At 37.7% G+C, this 14560-nt stretch overlaps 1 protein-coding gene across 1 annotated transcript in view; it reads left to right on the forward strand.

Annotated features, from left to right (window-relative positions):
• The first annotated feature begins 500 nt into the window (after positions 1–500).
• TENM2 (teneurin transmembrane protein 2) overlaps positions 501–14560 on the forward strand; it is a 1009006-nt gene continuing 994946 nt past the window's right edge. Inside the window, exon 1 of the mRNA XM_036751277.1 lies at positions 501–726. Coding sequence (XP_036607172.1) covers positions 501–726 — 226 coding nt within the window. The remainder of the gene's footprint in view (positions 727–14560) is intronic.

Consider the following 14560-nt stretch of genomic DNA (forward strand, 5'->3'; position numbering starts at 1 on the left):
TTTATGTTTCATCCTAGAATCTGCCTTTGCAACCTCCTTTCTCAACTGCTGGTTTTTGATTTCTGCAGTAAAAAAAGAGAGAAATAATTAATGATGGTAGAATCTGGTTTGCATTGCACAGCTTCAGAACAATAGCTAACATCTGACTGTCAGACATGTTATGTGTATACATTTGCAAAATCAAAAGATGAGATTTTCATTATTATTTTTTAAAAAATCTGTTAAACAGCAAAGGAAATCATAAGATGTTTTCTTCCATTTAGATGGATGGCTTAAGTATGTATTAAACATTTCAAAATGAGATTTTTCAGCTGCTGCTACCAAGTTTGCCCTGTTGTGTGTTTTTGAACAGAGATGAAACATGAGTCAGAACTGCATGCAGTATTTCTTGTAATCACAATCTCTTTCCCCCTTTGATGTTTTCAGGTGGCAAAGTGACAAGTGCCAAGATTCAGAACTGACTTTTCTCAAAGAATTGGCTCTTTGCCTTATTGAGAAAAATGGATATAAAGGACCGAAGACACCGCTCTTTGACCAGAGGTCGGTGCGGTAAGGAATGTCGCTATACAAGTTCCTCCCTGGACAGTGAGGATTGTCGAGTGCCAACTCAGAAGTCATACAGCTCAAGTGAGACCCTGAAGGCCTATGATCATGACACCAGGATGCACTATGGAAACCGAGTTTCGGATCTGGTTCACAGAGAGTCAGATGAGTTTCCAAGACAAGGTATGTCGAATTGACCCAACCATTTGTGCCTGTTTCTCTTGCCCTACTTCTACGACAACAATCTTTTGTGACCATCACCACAGTGACAATCTGGTTTGCTTTGTATAGCTTGCACAATTTGTGAAAATTGAGAGGAAATCATAGGTTTTTGAGCAGATGCTGTGTTAGAATTTTAGTTAAAATTACTACTTCCTTTCTACCACCATACCAAACTAATAGGGAAAAATATCATTTAAGTTGGGATCCAAATTCCCTTTGCAGGCAGATTTGGGGAGTATTCCTACCAGATGTTATGCAGATCATGTTGTGTGGTGTAGGTGGAAGCATGACTTTTGATACCTCAAAACTAGAATCCTGACATTTTGTCTGTGTATCCTTTCTTTGGCTTTGTTAGAAAGGAGTAGCTGTTGCAGGTAATAGAGTTACTAATTAGTTCTGAGGAATTTTTATCCCAGTTCCTGACAATGGAACTGTATTGTAGCATTGAAATTAAGAATTAGTTCTTTGGTGGCTTCAAATTGCTACATTTCATTTCATAAAATTTAGAAAAAATATATATGTTTATTTAATCAGTTACCATGATCACAAAGGCTTTAAAAATCCACACTGGTTATAAATTTGTTTCCAAACAACATATTCTAATACAAACTGTTGCCTGTTTAGAAAGCCTGCAATATTTATATCTCACAATTCACCAGGGAAACAGTTAAAACTGTGTTTCTGTTGTGATTGTAGACCCTTACTGCATACAGTTTTGCTTTTATCTTGTCTCTCAGTTCCTGAGTTGTCTTCATGTAAATGAAACACATTCTGTAGTTCCAAGAGAAAAGGAAGAAAAAAACCCATCAACTTGAAAATTGCTTGGTGTCAAGTGTCTTTGATCAGTTAGATAATGTCAAGTGGTTGACTTCATTAAGTTCTCACCTGACCCTAAAAAGCACATAGTAAGAGTTTTAAGCTCCCAAAATAAGAAGATTCACAAGTGCGTCACTTTCGGTGGCATTCAGCTTCCAGGATGCACAATTTAAAACAAATTGCTTTGTTTTCCTATGGCATCAGTTCAGTGAGATGCAAATGGTTTGAAAGGTGACACATGCCTTCTCTATACTTCATTCATCGTACTTTCAGTTTCTGCTGTAGGTTGGGTCTTACTGCATTGTTGAAAACATTCTTTTTTTGGAATATCTCTGGGCTGAGCTTGAGACTTTTCTACCCCAGTCAAATTAAAGGTGTTTTCTGGCAAATTTGCTGCTTTATAGCACCTAGATTAATGGTGGATTGTGGATTGACCTGTCACTCCTTTCCTTGTTTAATATTTATATAAAATGAAACCAAGACCATAGTATTTTACTTTCATATATGCCCTTGTTCACTCTGTTTAATCTTGTCCCTTCTATCGATAATAATGGGAGTCGCTTGGGCAGAATAGGCCCTTGAGCTGATCGCTAGGCAATTAACAATTCGCACATGCAGTGTGTTGTTATTGAGCCCGTATTTGTTTGTGTAATGTGTTTGCATGAATTAAAAACTGCAGTCCAAAAGTAGAAATGAAAAGGCCCCAGAACGTATTTGCATATGCAAGTGCAATTTCCATCTGAAGACAACTATGAATTTATGCATGAAAATGTAGTCAGAGTCAGAGTGGATCCTCTTTGATGGGTTCTAAAATTGAACTCTGCAGGAAGTCAATAAGCACATATTAAGAGAGAGGTGGAGGAGAAGTAATCCTGCGAGTAGCAAATGCAACTTTGAACATAGCCACAGCAGAAAGGGTTAAAGCAAAATTTGCCTGTTAGCAAATGTGATAGTTTCACACTGTAATAGTTCTCATTTTATTTTCTTATTCTGGTAACGAAAGCCCAAGATAAGCTCAATATTTATTAATCTGGAGGTGTGTTACCAATGAATATAAAAACTTGATCTTGTGAGTTATTTTCCACTGAAAATCCAGGATACTGTGACACTCTAATGAATCTGTGCTCTAGTTGATGTGGATATTTCTCTCTAATTGTACAGATCACAGTCTACCTCTTCATTCCCGTTCCATCAAATTCCTGTCCATATCTTCCTGTAAATCTTCCGGGACTCGGTTCATTGTGCTGCTTTCCTTCCTCATGATCTATTGGTATTATATGAGTACCTTGGTTGTACATCTGTTATCTCTTACCATTGCTTTACTAATTATTATTAACTGCAGTATCAATTATTAGGAAAGTCATTATTATGAATGGCCTATTACCTTTTTTACTCATATGTCTCCTTGATAACATTTTTAAGCTTCCAATCAACAGTTCTTTGTTGATTTATGTCTACTGGACATTTTTTTTTTGTTTTTGTCTACCCACAACATTATTTCTTCAGACCTGTGCTATGGTATTGCAACAATCATATAAATGAACGTTTTTTTTTTTAAATTTTAGCACAGTGTAGGTTACATAATAGATGCTTAACAAGTATGTGATGACTTGTTCCAATGATTATTATTATTTTACTAAACCTGTGATTTAACTGGTTTAGAGAATTCTCAGTGAGGACACATTCTTGCCAATGCAGATAGCACCTGTTCTCAAATTTCTAGTCCTGTGGAATTACCTGTTTAGCTCTGGGAAGCTAAGAGTTTTGCCGAGGGCCATACAGCCAGGGTGTGTCAGAAATAACATTTGAATCCAGTTCATTAATAACTCCAACGTCTTGTCTTTCTCTATAATGCCAGTCTTCTACTTCCTAGACCTATGGTCTTTATCTGAGGTTCATGAACTTGGACTTCACTTTTTTAAAAAATATTCTGGTAATTGTATTTCAATATAATTGGTTTCCTTTTTCAGTCTTATATAGTTTATACATTTAAAAACATCATTCATGCAAAAGAGATCTGTGAAACATACACACAAAAAAATCAAGAACCCCTGTTCCAGAAGGAGATTACTATGAAAAAGAGATGTTCTTTTGTCAGGGACATTGAAAGCAATGCACAGTGTTGTAAATGTACTCTCTAACCTATCCTTCTGATCAGTTTTGAACCCAGACACCTGCAGTGTCTTTTTAAAGACATCTACTGGTCAATAAGCTCTGTGAGTTGTCCACTCAAGTGGACAGCCATTTTATAATCTTAGAGCATAGCACAGTACCTGGCACATAATATGCACTTAAGAAATACTGGTTGCCTGAGGATCAAATAGGATACCATTTGTGAAACACTTAGTAAGAGAATAGATTTAGAGCTGGAAGGAACCTCTAGAGTTACCTAGTCCAGTCCCCTTATTTTACTAATGAGGAAATGGAGATCCAAATACACTAAATACCTGTCCAATATCACATAGGTAGTGGACAGCAGAGCAAGGATTCAAAGCCATGTTCCCTGTCAAATAATATGCATTCTTCATCCACATGGTTTTCCTGAGTGGATGGTTAGACTGATCTCTTTTACCTGGTTATGGATTAAAAAATATGAAAAAGTAGAAGACATGAAACTCTCAGGAAGAAGAGCATAGTCATTGTCACTAGCAAAATAAAGCCAGTATCATCAGTAGCTTGCAACCCATCTCTACAAAATATTTATGAGAATTGTTTATGAGGACATCCTTTCAGAGTTTCTCAAATAATATTCTATGACATACTATATCTTTGTATTCACAAAATGTACAGACAGTGCAAAATACCTCTATATAGGGTGTTCCTAAAATCTGGACACGTAGGCAAAATGCATATTTTCCAGAAATGAATGAAAATTTCAACAACATTTTATTTAATTGCAATATTAACAGATAACATCTTCAATATGATTTCCATCATTCATGATGCAAAGGCTGATGCGTTTTGCAAGATTCATGTGAACTCGATGCGGTAACTCCATATTGCCATCGATTTTAGCACACTCATTCTTTATGTGTTCAATCAAGTGTGTTCCATCTGTGGTTTTCATTGAGTATACCTTCTCCTTAGGCATACCACAGAAAAAAGAAGTCGAGGGGGCTAAGGTCTGTTAATATTCCAAATATTTCAAAATATACATTTTGTCTATTTGTCCAGACTTTTGGGACACCCTGTAGTTACTGTTTATTTTAAAAAAATACTATTTGAATCAGCAGAGCCAAATACTGCCTTAAAAGCTCTTTTCCAACAAGATCTTCCATGCATATTTTATAATTGTAAAGGATTTTTTCAAAGAGACAACAGCAAAATTAATATTGTTTGATGACACCAGTGTCTGTTAAACGAGGCATATAATAGCATATAATAGCATAACATGCTTTCACAAAAGGTGTTTGCTACTGTCATAGAAGGTCTCCAGAACAAAATTCAAATGGAAGAGGGTTGTCTTAAAGATGGTGAGATGGTCTAGATGTTCCTGTTTAAAAGGGATATTGTGCTAATTACATCAAGACCCAAAATATTATAGACAATTCTAAATGGAACCCATAATCACTTAAAAGAGGTAAGCCTGAAATTCAGGACCACTGACTATAAAATAATTTTTATATACATCTGTATGTTTTTGCCAAACAAAACCTCAGAGTGGTTAGAGGTTGCCAGATCATAAAAACGGTGTAAGGTACTTATATAAATCCTACCACTCACTCACTTTCTTCCTGCTAGGACACAGTAAGATTCCCTTTCTTAGAATAAAAAACGGTTCTGGGATTCACCAGTATCCCATCCAAGTTCTATTCTTGTTTGTTTTTCTTTCCTAAAATAGAACATAATAGAATTTTAGAGGTCAAAAGGCTTTTCCATGTCATTTCATTTATTCCTTGCATAGATTTATATGCTATTAGTGCTGAGAGGGACATATGACTTAACCAAGGTACAAGCGAGTCAACAGAGCCAAGACTATAATCCAGGTTTACTGACTCCAAGTCTAGTACTCTTTCCATTCTATCCCACTCTCAACTTCTTTTGGATCCAACTCATTTTTCTAGAGATAATAAGATCACAGATTTAGAGCTGGAAGGAATTTCCACAAGTCCAATCCCCTTACTTTACCGGTAAGGAAATAGAGGTCCAAATACATTAAGTGACATGTCCAATTATCACACAGGTAGTAGCCAGCAGAGCAAGGATTCAAAGCCATGTTCTTTGATTCCACACCCAGTACTCTTGCACATTGGGGAAAGGTGGGGGCGGGGAGCCATGGATAGGGCAATTCAAATCTGTTTTTTCATTAGTGTAGAAAACACTAGGGGAGGAAATTCATCCCACTAACACAGATGAGGCATTACTCTTAAACTTCTAGTACTGGGGGGTTGCTGTGGGACACTGAGATGAAGTGACTTGGTCAAGGTCACATGGTCATTATGTCTTCTTAACTTTATGGCTGCTCCCCTATCCACTATACCATGCTGTGTTGCACGTAACAGGAATTTAATAAATGTTTGTTGAATTGCATTTCCTCTTTGACCTCCCAATGAGTAGGGAAAATTTTCTGGACCTTAAGCCTTAGGCCTGTTATAATAATTACTTATGAGTTAAGTTAATTGATTCTGTGCACTAAACAGCCAAATTATCTGAAAGTTAATGTCCTAATCATAGGTCGTTGGTTTTTCAGGAATTCATAGAAACAAGCTAGGTGGAAGCTAGGTGGCACAGTGCATGGAATACAAGGTCTGGACTCAGGGAGACCCGAGTCCAAATATGTCTTCAGACACTTACTAGCTATGTGACCCTAGACAAGTCACTTAACCTTCGTTTGCCTGTTTCCTTATCTATAAAATTGTAATAATAATAGCAGAGTTGCTGTGAGAGTCAAATGAGATATTTGTACAGTGCCTAGCATATAGCAAGCACTATGAAAAGGTTAACTATTATAATCATTATAAAAATAGTTATTATTATATGTAATTGAATATTATAATTATTATTACTATTAAAAGAGTGCTGGATTTAGGTTTGGAAAACTCAAGTTTTGAATCTGGCCTTTGACACTTACTAGCTGTGTGAACCTGGACAAGTCACTTAACCTCTCTAGGTCTCTGTTTTCTCATGAGGAACCAAGCCCAGCATATAGATACCTTTATATGTTATTACTGCATTGAGTCTGTGATATCATGATTATGGAAACTCCTCCCAAAAAATTCAGATCACAACTCATCCATACCCCCTTTTCTTGTGGATCTCTTCCCCATGTGCTTTAACAAATTCTCTACCCTGGTAGGACTTTGGACAAGACACTTAACTTCCCTCAATTTCCTCTACTGTACAATGGAAGGGGAGGGAAGTTGAACTAGATGGCCTCTAAGATCCCTTCATCTCTAGATCTATGATTCTTTGAACATGCTTTTTTCACTTGGTAGCAGACTTGGTTTGGAAATATTAGAAATAAATAAATGTGTGCATTGTGACAGGTTAGAAGGGCTTGGAAATTCAATTTATGCACAGTCTAAGGGCTAATCCTTTTAAACTGTTTCCACATTAAACCTATTACATAACATGTACTGGGAAGTAGCATGGCTCATCAACAAGGAAAAAAAATAAGGACTAAAATCTCATCTTAAATCGTTAAATTATTAAATTTCATTGTTTCTCCTAATAAGTGATTTACCTAAACTTTCCTTGCTCGAAGTTTTATTGTGTGGAAAGTAAAGACTGATTTACAAACACATATAACATTTTTACTTCAAAGAAATCCAAATGTATTTCTTTCATTAGCAATCTTATGTAGTAGAGATAGCAATGATTATTTTCTACTTGACAACGGGAAGAAGGAAAAAAGAAAGGGAAATAAATTGACATATCAAAGGTCATGCAAGATAGATCTGATATGTGCAGGTTTTCTGATTCCCAGGTGAATGATGACCACAAGAAGTTGTCAAACTTCAGAGCACCTGGCCCAAAATTCACCTACCACTCTTTTTCTTTTTCTCCCTCCAGTTCTCTTTTCTCTGTGTGTGTCCTATCACTTCTTCAGGCTCCAAACACATCTTCATCACCTGTGCTTAGGAAATAGACTCACAGTGTGAGAATATTGGATTAAACTGCCATCATTAAACCAATAAATCCTTTCACCCATGACCATTCAATCTGACACAATAACCAAGAAGGATGCTAGGGAGTTCTAATCCCAGCCCAGTCATTAAGTCATGGTGTGGCGAGGGACAAATCCCTTAACCTACCTGGATTTTAGATTCCTTCTCTGTAAAATAAGAGTATCAAATTACATAATCTCAAAGACACTTTCTAGCTTTAAAAATCTGTGATTATGTAGCAAGGTTGCTGTCCATGAGAGTAATATTTGTTTACTATGATGGTCTACCGGGGTGGGGTCTACCCCTGGTAGACAAATAGGCTATAAGGTTCAGTCTAGTTGTCTGCTTTTAAAAACAAACAAATAAACTCCTTTCCAGTGAAAAAGAGGTAGTCTCTAGAGAGGGAACCAAGATTGAATTATTTTTTCTATACCTCAGGCTATCCCTATAGTTCAGCATTGAGTCATCAGGACTCAACAGGAAAGATTACTTTCTTTTAGCCTGTACCATATCACTTCTCTGAATCACGTCTGCCAAAGAAACAACTTTCACAAGTCCTTTGATGTACTCGAGAGAAAAAGTCCTATTTTTACGGTAAACTTGGTCATGTTTGTGGTAGGTCTCTCTCTATGAATCTGTAGAATAAATTCTAATGTTTGAAGTTTCAGATTATTTTCTTACATAAAACTTATTTTTGTTCCAATATACAACTTTACTTAGGAAATCTCTTGTGTGGAAACTTCATCCTCTAAAGCATATTTAGGATCTCATCTGAAATGCATAGTCTTAGCACAAGAGTTCATAACTTATTTTTAAACATCATTTGATAGTCTGATGAAGCCATTGAACTCTCTGAATCATTTTTTGTTAAATTTATAATCGAAGGAAATTCTAAATTTCAGTTCAAGTTATAGATGTAAATTTTCCCAATACATGTTCACAGACTCCTTAAAAACATAAATGTGTATTTATGTACCCTTTAGTGTATCATGGATCACAGGGTAAAACCCATTTCTTAGAGTACTTGAGAGGTTATGCGACTTGCCCATGGACATACTGCTAGATTATATCAATACCAGAATCTGAGCCCAGTTCTCATTTAAACCATGGTTGGTCTCATATTTACTCTACTAAGCATCACCTGATGTGCTTATGTGAAGCCTCGCATAGCAAAATTTACCCTATATTCATAAATTTAACATAAACCTTGAACCTGTAGCCATCTAAGAATTGACTCACTTTCAATATGTGACAGCCTTTCAGATTGATTTTTTAGAGCCCTTATTAAAATTGGGTCTCAGGTCTGTATTCCATGGAGTTTTGTGTCTAGGGCTGAAGCCATTGTCTTGAAAACACTATTTTTGTTGTTGTTGCTTTTTTGGCTTAAAAATAAGGTACATGGAAGTATATATTTTATTCAGCCATTTTTTAAAAAAGTCTCAGTTTTACCATTCCCTGAAAAAGAATAACTTTATCATGTTCTGGTGAAGTTTGAGTTTTTTTTAAAGTATATTCTTAGGATGGCTGAAAGTGACCTTGAGTGGGTTGTTTGCAGTTAACTCTTCCTGCCTCTAGACAGGACTTTACTTAATAAATCATTTCAGGAAGATTCCGTGGTTAATCCTTCTCTTTGAAATCTTCAGCAAAGGAGAGCTTATACCCTCCTTGCATAACATAATCTGGTGTCTTTTTAATGTCTAGCCTAAATTCTTCTTGCTGTAATGAAAGTGCATTGCTTCTTAATCTCATTTTCTGTGAAAATGAAGGAAGGCTGCTCACCCCTACCCATATTATATTCTGTGCTGAACAGAAATGTTTTTCCTCCCTCTGTTTGTTTCCAACGACTGGCAATGATTCTGACATCTTCAAATCCAGAATTGCTCGTACAGCTTGTTGATAGGGTGTGTATGCCTCCCTACGCACCATATCTTTTGCTTCCAAAGATGAGAATTTCTCACACATCATTTTCCTATTTTTAAAAAAAGAATGATACCATCTAACAGCAGTCATCCTGTGCTGACATGGTGTAAGAAAGATGTTAGGAGAAATTATTTGGAAAACCACAAATGGGGTTGTTAAAATCCTTTCTCTAAGGCAAAAAGCCTACTTGGCAATGTTGAATTTTTTAATGCATTTAGACTCTTTGACAAACTGTATTCAAATGATTATTTTAACTTGAGAATTGTGTTCACTAGAGAAAATTAAGCCCTTGCTCACCAGTGCCATTTCTAGAATATTCATCCTTTTCTACGACTTGGTTTTTATTATTTTGATGTCTATGTCATATGGGTATGCCACTCTTTCCAGCATGACATGACAGATGGGGGCATATGGTATAAACACCCTAACAATGTCCCTGTGTGTGTACACCTGTAGTGTGACATATATGTATATATACGTCTGTACATATACACATATATATATGCACATACACACACATATATGTGCATACACATATCTTTCATGTATTGTATCTGCACCCACTTATGCTCTGGGTGGATTTATTTCACTGCAACCTGCTATCACCCTGGTCGGTCTAGATTCCCAAAGATATAGCACCAAAACACACAGTGATTTCCTCAGGGTTCCAGGTGTAAGGCAACCATGTTAATGGGAAACTTCTTATACTCATCATTCTAGCCCTTGAGTCCCTATCCAATATACACTCAGTCTATATGAATAGGCATTTACAAGATAATATACCCACAGAGCAATATTCACACAACCCACAATAATGTTAATTCTTAAACAGAAAAATTTATCTAATATAAAAGAAATTATATCCTATAAACCAATATATTAGCACAAATGCAAAAATAATAAAATACATGACCATGCTTATATGAAGCCAAATCACACTGTTTTACAAATGCACTCAATATCTATGGTGAAAGAGCAAGCAATCACATATAGCCTCCTGACAGGGAAATTTGAAGCACATGAGGGAGAAAAATTCATGTTCTTAGGGTGATGACATCTCTGAACATCTATGCTACATGAAATTGCTTCTTTGCTCACTACTTGCCTGTTGCTCCTCACCATATTTCACCCAGGAAGCTTCTTTTCCCTTCTCTATTCAAACATAGCCTTTTGTATTAGGAGGGCAGAGTTTATAATCTCAAATAGGATCATAAACATGTCTGAAACGTTCGGAATCGCCGGATATAAGAAACTCTCAAAGTAGAAGGCAGAAGAATCAAAACATTTATTTAGGCTCCACAGTAACCAACCCATGAACCAGCAACCCCATTTTGATATATTGATCAAAAGCTTCCAGGCCCAATAAGTACGCCTTGAAAGAGTAACCAGGAGGCTACAGAGAAGCATGATTGCGTAAAGCAAAATCATGTTTCCCCCTCTATGGTAATAAGATTACCCACTGGCCTGAAGTCTTTGTTCAGCTTTCTCCCGTAGGTCAGCTCTGCTACTGGCAGCTCCTGCTTCAGCTGTGTCTGTGGCTGTGGCTGTAACTGACGTAACTGTCGTAACTGCCTCTGTAACTGCCTCTGGCTCCAACTGTAGCTGTAACTGTCGCTGTAACTGTCGCTGTAACTGTCGCTGGCTCCAACCGGAAAAGGAAAAGAGAATCTTCAAGCTGTCCTCTCCCCTCTTATAGAGTTTTTGACATCATCAAGCACCGCCTGAACGACCAGGGCCGATTGGTTCTTGACTTGGCCCCTCCCCCTAGCATAGCCGTTAACACCTCCCCTCAGCCAGCCCCATGACTCATCACACAGGAAGTTGTCTGGTCCTGCCCCGGAAGAGCAAGCCCCAGCATCCAGGGAAGCTCAATGAGGTAAGCTGAGTCATTCAAAGAAAACAAAGGCCATTCTGGCTACACTCCACCCCTTGTTATAGGATACATAATCTAATCAGCCATGTATCCTAGAACATACATTGTGATTCAATTACAAAGGAAACTAAAACATATCATTCATTATAAAGCAAAACATATCATTTGGTGACATTCCTAAATATTGGTTTACGATTCAAATGTGATCCACCCCTAGGTCCCAGCAAGATAATCTCTTCAATCAATCATCCCCAAAATAATTATTAATAATTCAAATGTCCACCCCTAAATCCTTGTATCTATTACATAGGATCAATAATATCATAACAATAAAACAACACAGCAAGGATAACACAAAATAAGTAAACAGAACACTATCATCATTTCCACCCCCCCTTGAACGACTGGGGCTCAAAATCTTGGGGTGAGGGGTGAAGGTCTCATTTTCCATAGCTTCTTCATGCTGAAATTGGATGTAGAGATGGCCCTGCCCCCAAAAAGTCCCATTCCAGAGGTCATTTCTTTAACGAGCTGGCAGGAATTCCAAGAATGCTACATGCTTAGGCAGTCACCGGAAAGTGCAGGGTGCTTAAGCCTGAAGGAAACAAAACTAGCAACAAGGTTAGCCAAAACAAAGGACAAAAAGAATAGTCTGTGAATCTATTATTATAACCTATTCACGGTAAAATATATGGTTCAGGGGTACGATTTGGTAATTATTTTCCCCTGAATAGACAACTGTTACAGTGTTGTCCTTCCCATGGGCTATAACTTCTGCAGCCTTTGGAATATCATCTGGCTTCCGTTTTACCCATACCTTAGCTCCTGACTTTATTCTATCAATGGAGCAAGACCCTTTTGCCCCTCTAGTAGTTATTTGGGAGGAGGGTCAGTTTTCACAAAGGGTATTTTTTCACAGGGGATAATAATGACTTGAACCATCCTATCATTTCTACAAAATTGTACAGGTTTTTTACCCATATTCTGGAGTGTCACAACAATTTCTTTTTGATAATTAGAATCTATCACTCCAGCCAATACATGTATTCCTTGAGCCGCTAATCCTGGTTTAGGTAATATCCGTCCAAGATGATTCTTGGGGATTCTCATACATACTCCAGTAGGGGTTTTTCTTATCTCTTTCCTATTTAACCTAAAATTCTCTATACAATGTAAATCATATCCTGCTGAACCAGGTGTTCCTGGACTTGGTAGTGGGACATCTTCCCTCACAGTCCAAAATTCAATGTTTTGGATCTCACATGTTTGCTGTTCTCTGATCTGCAGATTTGGGGTCATCATTCTGGCTAGAGGTGTACTCCCCCCTAAGGGCCTATTATTCAAATTACGTAAGGCAATAGACAAATTATCCTTCCAATGTCGATATGAATTATTTGAGCTTAATTTTCTCAGCTGTTCTTTCAACAATCCATTCATTCTTTCAATTAGCCCAGATGCTTGTGGGTAATATGGAATATGATATATCCATTCTATATTATTCAACACACAATATCTTTTCACTTCTTTGCCCTTGAAATGTGACCCACTGTCACTTTGAATCTGCATTGGGGTTCCATAATATAAACTTACAATATCTAGAGTTTTACAGGTGTTTTTCTGAGTTGCGTCTTTATAAGGACAAGCCACTAGTACACCTGAATAGGTGTCAACACACGTACATACATATTTACATCCTTTATCCTGGGGTAGTGGGCCAATATAATCTATCTGCCAAATTTGGGCTGGAACTTTTCCCCTTGCTATTTCTCCAGTAACTATCCTAGGAAGAGTTCGTTCTTTTTCTAATTGGCATATACAACACTCCTCTGTTATTTGTTTTAACAACGCATGAGAAATACTGATACCTCGATCCTGTGCCCATCGATGGGTGGCCTGGACCCCTAAATGGCCAGCAGTCTGGTGGACCCATCTTGCTAAGGCTGGGTCATCAGTTGGAGTCGGAGTAGGGACAATACATTCAGTAGCAATCTTTGCTAGTCGATCCGCATGTGCATTGTACTCACGTTCTGGTGTGGTCAGGGTTGCATGAGCATCAACATGAAAAACTGACAGATCTGTAACCAAAGACATGTCCCATATATTTTCCCATAACTCTTTACCCCAAACTTGTTTGCCATGAATCTCCCAATTCTGATTCCTCCATATAGGCATCCACGTAGCTAATCCATTAGCTACCGCCCACGAGTCAGTAAATATATGACACTGTCCTCCTTTCTCTGCTCTGATGGCCTGATGCACTGCCATCAGTTCAGCATATTGGCTACTTCCACCTATCCCAGAACTTTCCAGAGTTCTCCTTGTACAGGGGTTATAGGCTACTGCTTTCCAATGTCTCTTCTGTCCTAAATATTTTGCTGTCCCATCAGTAAACCAAGCATGTTTCTTCTGTTCTTCATTTAGTCCGTCATATCCATTATTCCATTTCACTAAGGATGGTACCATCTGTTGCTTAGATTCAAGGGGCTTTTCATTGCTCTCAGTATCAATGTTCGCCACAGATTCATGTAGAGCAGAAACTCCATTTTTGCCTGCTCTGGACCTATTCTGAATATACCACTTCCATTTGATTATGCTTGCCTCTTGTGCATGTCCAATTCTGTGAGAAGCTGGGGTACTCATTACCCAAGTCATAATTGGAATTCCAGGCCTTAATACCACTTCATGACCCAGAGTTAGTTGCTCAGTTTCTACTAAAGCCCAATATGCAGCTAACAGCTGCTTCTCAAAAGGTGTATATTGCACTCCAGATGAGGGCAGTTTCCTTGACCAAAAGCCTAAAGGTACACTTCGGCTTTGTTGTTTTTGCCACAGACTCCAATTTGCATAGTCATCTTGTACAGTCACTTGTAACTCCACTGGCCCATTTTGCATAGGCCATAAGTCTAGAGCTAATTGAATAGCAGCCTTTGCTTCCTCAAAAGCTCTACTTTGTTCAAGTCCCCAGTCAAATTCATATTTCTTTCTGGTGACTTTATACAAGGGTTTTAAAATCTGTCCCAAATGTGGGATGTGGTGTCTCCAATAACCAAACAGCCCTATGAACTTTTGGGCCTCTTTC

Source organism: Trichosurus vulpecula, chromosome 3 (genome assembly GCF_011100635.1).
Source record: "Trichosurus vulpecula isolate mTriVul1 chromosome 3, mTriVul1.pri, whole genome shotgun sequence".
NCBI classification, from domain to species: Eukaryota; Metazoa; Chordata; class Mammalia; order Diprotodontia; family Phalangeridae; genus Trichosurus; species Trichosurus vulpecula.